This window comes from Rhizopus microsporus (assembly GCF_002708625.1).
Source record: "Rhizopus microsporus ATCC 52813 unplaced genomic scaffold scaffold_5, whole genome shotgun sequence".
Classification (NCBI taxonomy): domain Eukaryota; kingdom Fungi; phylum Mucoromycota; class Mucoromycetes; order Mucorales; family Rhizopodaceae; genus Rhizopus; species Rhizopus microsporus.
In genome coordinates this window covers 1,178,076-1,181,183 of record NW_019671920.1, presented here as the reverse complement: position 1 = coordinate 1,181,183, position 3,108 = coordinate 1,178,076, and the positions used below count along the sequence as shown (strand labels likewise).

Here is a 3,108-nt window from a genome sequence, read left to right as displayed (position 1 = left end):
AAAAAAGATTCTTTCTCAGCCCATTTTTTACATATTCCCTTTGTTCCAACAATGTCGATCCAGTGTAAACATTGCGACAATCTATTTGTAACGAAAAGTAAACGCGATAATCACACGATAGAAGAACATATTTCTACGGTGATAATTGGTAAGTGCTATACTTATTCATTTGTATTATAACAAAATTGCAAAGGGGAAACAAATGTGTCTCGTACTTCTTCCGGATTTCCGTGCCCATGTTGCCGAAAATATTTGAAAAATGCAAAAACTTTTAGGGCACATTTGGCAAAGAAACAGCTGCCATGCTTGTTTGTTTACGACTCTGCACCCCAATCCGACCCCAGAGAAAGCTTGTCTTTAAATGTCGAGCCAGATGCCTTGACCAACGCTGCGACAACAGCTGAAACAACAAGCTCTGTGAATACCAGCGAGGAGTCACCACTTATTGAATCAACAGCATCAAACGTATCAACCATATCGACCCTCTTGGCCTCATCACCCACTTCCTCCACGTTATTTTCTTCAATTTTAGATGAGTTGAGTTTTTCTCCATCACCAATAGAAGATCGTCTGCTCTTTAACAGTATCGATGTGTCTGCTCAGTTTTATAAGTTTCAGTTGGATGTGCAAAGCCGACTGCGAGAAGATGCTGCCTTCACTATTGAAGAACATATGCAACATATATTAGCCTTATCGTCAGTTCTCTTGCTAAAGCCTGCGCGCACTCATGAAGATTTGCACAGGTATATCGATCTTAACACTTGTGAAGGACTTCGCCGACATATTCTTTCTAAGCAGCAGACTGCGTATCAGCCATTCCCGGCTTCAACCAGGAACCGACTCGAAGAAATTATGGGACAAATGGATTTGGTATTTTTTTTTAAAAAAGAAGTTAGCAGCTACTTGTTGCTGAATGGCTTTTTGTTAGGATGGCGACCAAAATAACATATGTACGCGTTTGGTAGCATCGTGCCGAATTTCTGCAATGATACAGGATGATGGCCTCAATTCTACAAACAGGATTCTGTTGATCGTTCGTAACATGTAAGTATCTTAAGATGCGAAGATTTAACAAGTAAAAACTCATACCATTGATAGGGTGGAAAAACTACCCCGTCATACCGTTGAAGACGGGCCCAAAGAAACTGAATTAATTACAAGGTATTTGGAAGCAATCCTGGCTCCTCTTTTCGAGGACTTGGATAACAACATAATTTTTAGATGGTAAGTAAAGAATTTTGGCAGGAAAAAATGGGTATTTCAGAGAAGAATAAGATTTGACGTCCATAACGTAAATCGAATAGGACTTCCGTCAGCGATGAAGAAAAGCAAGCCACTACACGACCAGATGCCTCAATAAATATCATAAATGGAGCAGTATTGAGTAAGCGAATTGGCTGCGGTGAGGTAAAAGCGCAATACCAAGCTCTCAATCATCGGTTGGTTGGCATAGATTTGATGCGCATTACAGTGTTGGCCAAGGCCGCATCCGATAAACACAAGTTGAAAGAAATCTTTGCCTTCACTGTTGTCGGTAAGCTCCGATTGAGTTTCATCTGCTGTTCGCATCCTCACCTTTTTTTTTTTCTTAGGCAAATATGCCACTTTCTACATGTTTACTCGCGCCCAAGCTTATTTGTATACAATGTGTGAAATCGCACACATCCAACTACCTCTTACCCTTGATCATGTGCCCCTTTTTCTTTCACAACTGGACAAGGTTGTCAAAATTATTTCCTGCTTTCAATATACCTTAAATAGCGGCAATCACAACTATGCAAATGATCCATCTACACTCACAGATAACATGCTCCACAACGTCACGGATCCCAAATCGTCACGCAAGCGAAAATCAATTACAAGTCATTATAACCATTGATCATCCTCCCCTTCCTTTGTAAATATACCCCCTCTCTCTCTAAATACACCATGATTCATTTGTCAAAATGAGAACAAAAGTGTAAGTCACATTTTTATTTGAATAAATTAAATGGGTTCATATTTAAATATGAAAAATAATCGGTGTTTTTTGGTGATTAAAAAGTACTTTTAACCATGAACTAAGTGACATGAAAAACACTGTAAAAACACTGTAAAAACACTGTTAAACACTTCTTACAGGTTACTTTAAAACACTTTGAAGCCACCTTAAAACTACCTTTAGAACACTCTGATAACTTTTATTTTGTATCATATAAATTTTCACTTTTATTGGCACTTTCGTTACTTCTACTGCCAAGTGCAATATAATATATGTATTTGACAACTGTTGAGTCAAACTTACTAGTACCTGCTTTGACAGCCATCATATTTGGGCTGAGCTTACTGCTTTACTAAACGGACATATGTTGAGCTTTGCTTCCCAGTAGCAGTTTTTCTTGAAATGTACGACTGTCCTGCTTAACAGCTGCTTAATAGAATTCGATAGTAAAGAACATAGTAGCTACAGTTAACTTACTATAACATTGGCATCCACTGCCTTAAGGTATTCGGATAGTACGCTCATATATACGCTAAGTAAGAGCCCGAAGAGCTAAGGTTCAAATAATAAACAAAGTTGTACTTACTTGCAAAACTAAATGAATCAATAATTCTATGGAACATCTGTATTATTTAGAAGGGGTTAATAAGTATCAATGGTATTCATAGCAAACTTGGAATGTCCTTCAAAGATCGTCAGAAAAGCTCAAGGCCAGCTACATGTAGGTTAGTTTAAAGAGGTTTTTTGACTGACAAACATCAAACAAAACAAGTGAGTAATAACCAAAAAAGCATAGCTAATGAAGTATTTACTTTTGATTGTTTAGCTTGGGTAGAGCTTACTTGCAAGGATTAAAGTTTCCAGATTTAAAATCACTTGTTGTTGAGAAAAGCGATTAAAAGAAAACTTACAAAAAACGTTGATAGACCAAGCACCAAATATAGCTGGTTTCAAAGGCATAATGATCCATTAGCATTTCTCATCTATACTCAATTTTTGCTTTAACCTTTAAAGAAAAAAGAAAAATAGAAAAGAGAAAAGGCAATTTATAATTTGGGTGAAAAATTACACCTGCTGCCGCTTTTTCTCCCTGATTGCCTTTTTTTTTTTTTTTTTTTTTTTTTTTT

General features: G+C 37.1%; 1 protein-coding gene across 1 annotated transcript; it reads left to right on the top strand.

Annotated features, from left to right (window-relative positions):
• Positions 1–574: 574 nt before the first annotated feature.
• Positions 575–1,996, top strand: RHIMIDRAFT_117296 (uncharacterized protein). Its single transcript, XM_023605345.1, has 5 exons — positions 575–870; positions 929–1,044; positions 1,099–1,224; positions 1,305–1,534; positions 1,593–1,996. The coding sequence occupies exons 1-5, from the start codon at positions 673–675 to the stop codon at positions 1,877–1,879; spliced, it is 957 nt and encodes a 318-aa protein (XP_023468056.1). The 5' UTR covers positions 575–672; the 3' UTR covers positions 1,880–1,996.
• Positions 1,997–3,108: the final 1,112 nt, after the last annotated feature.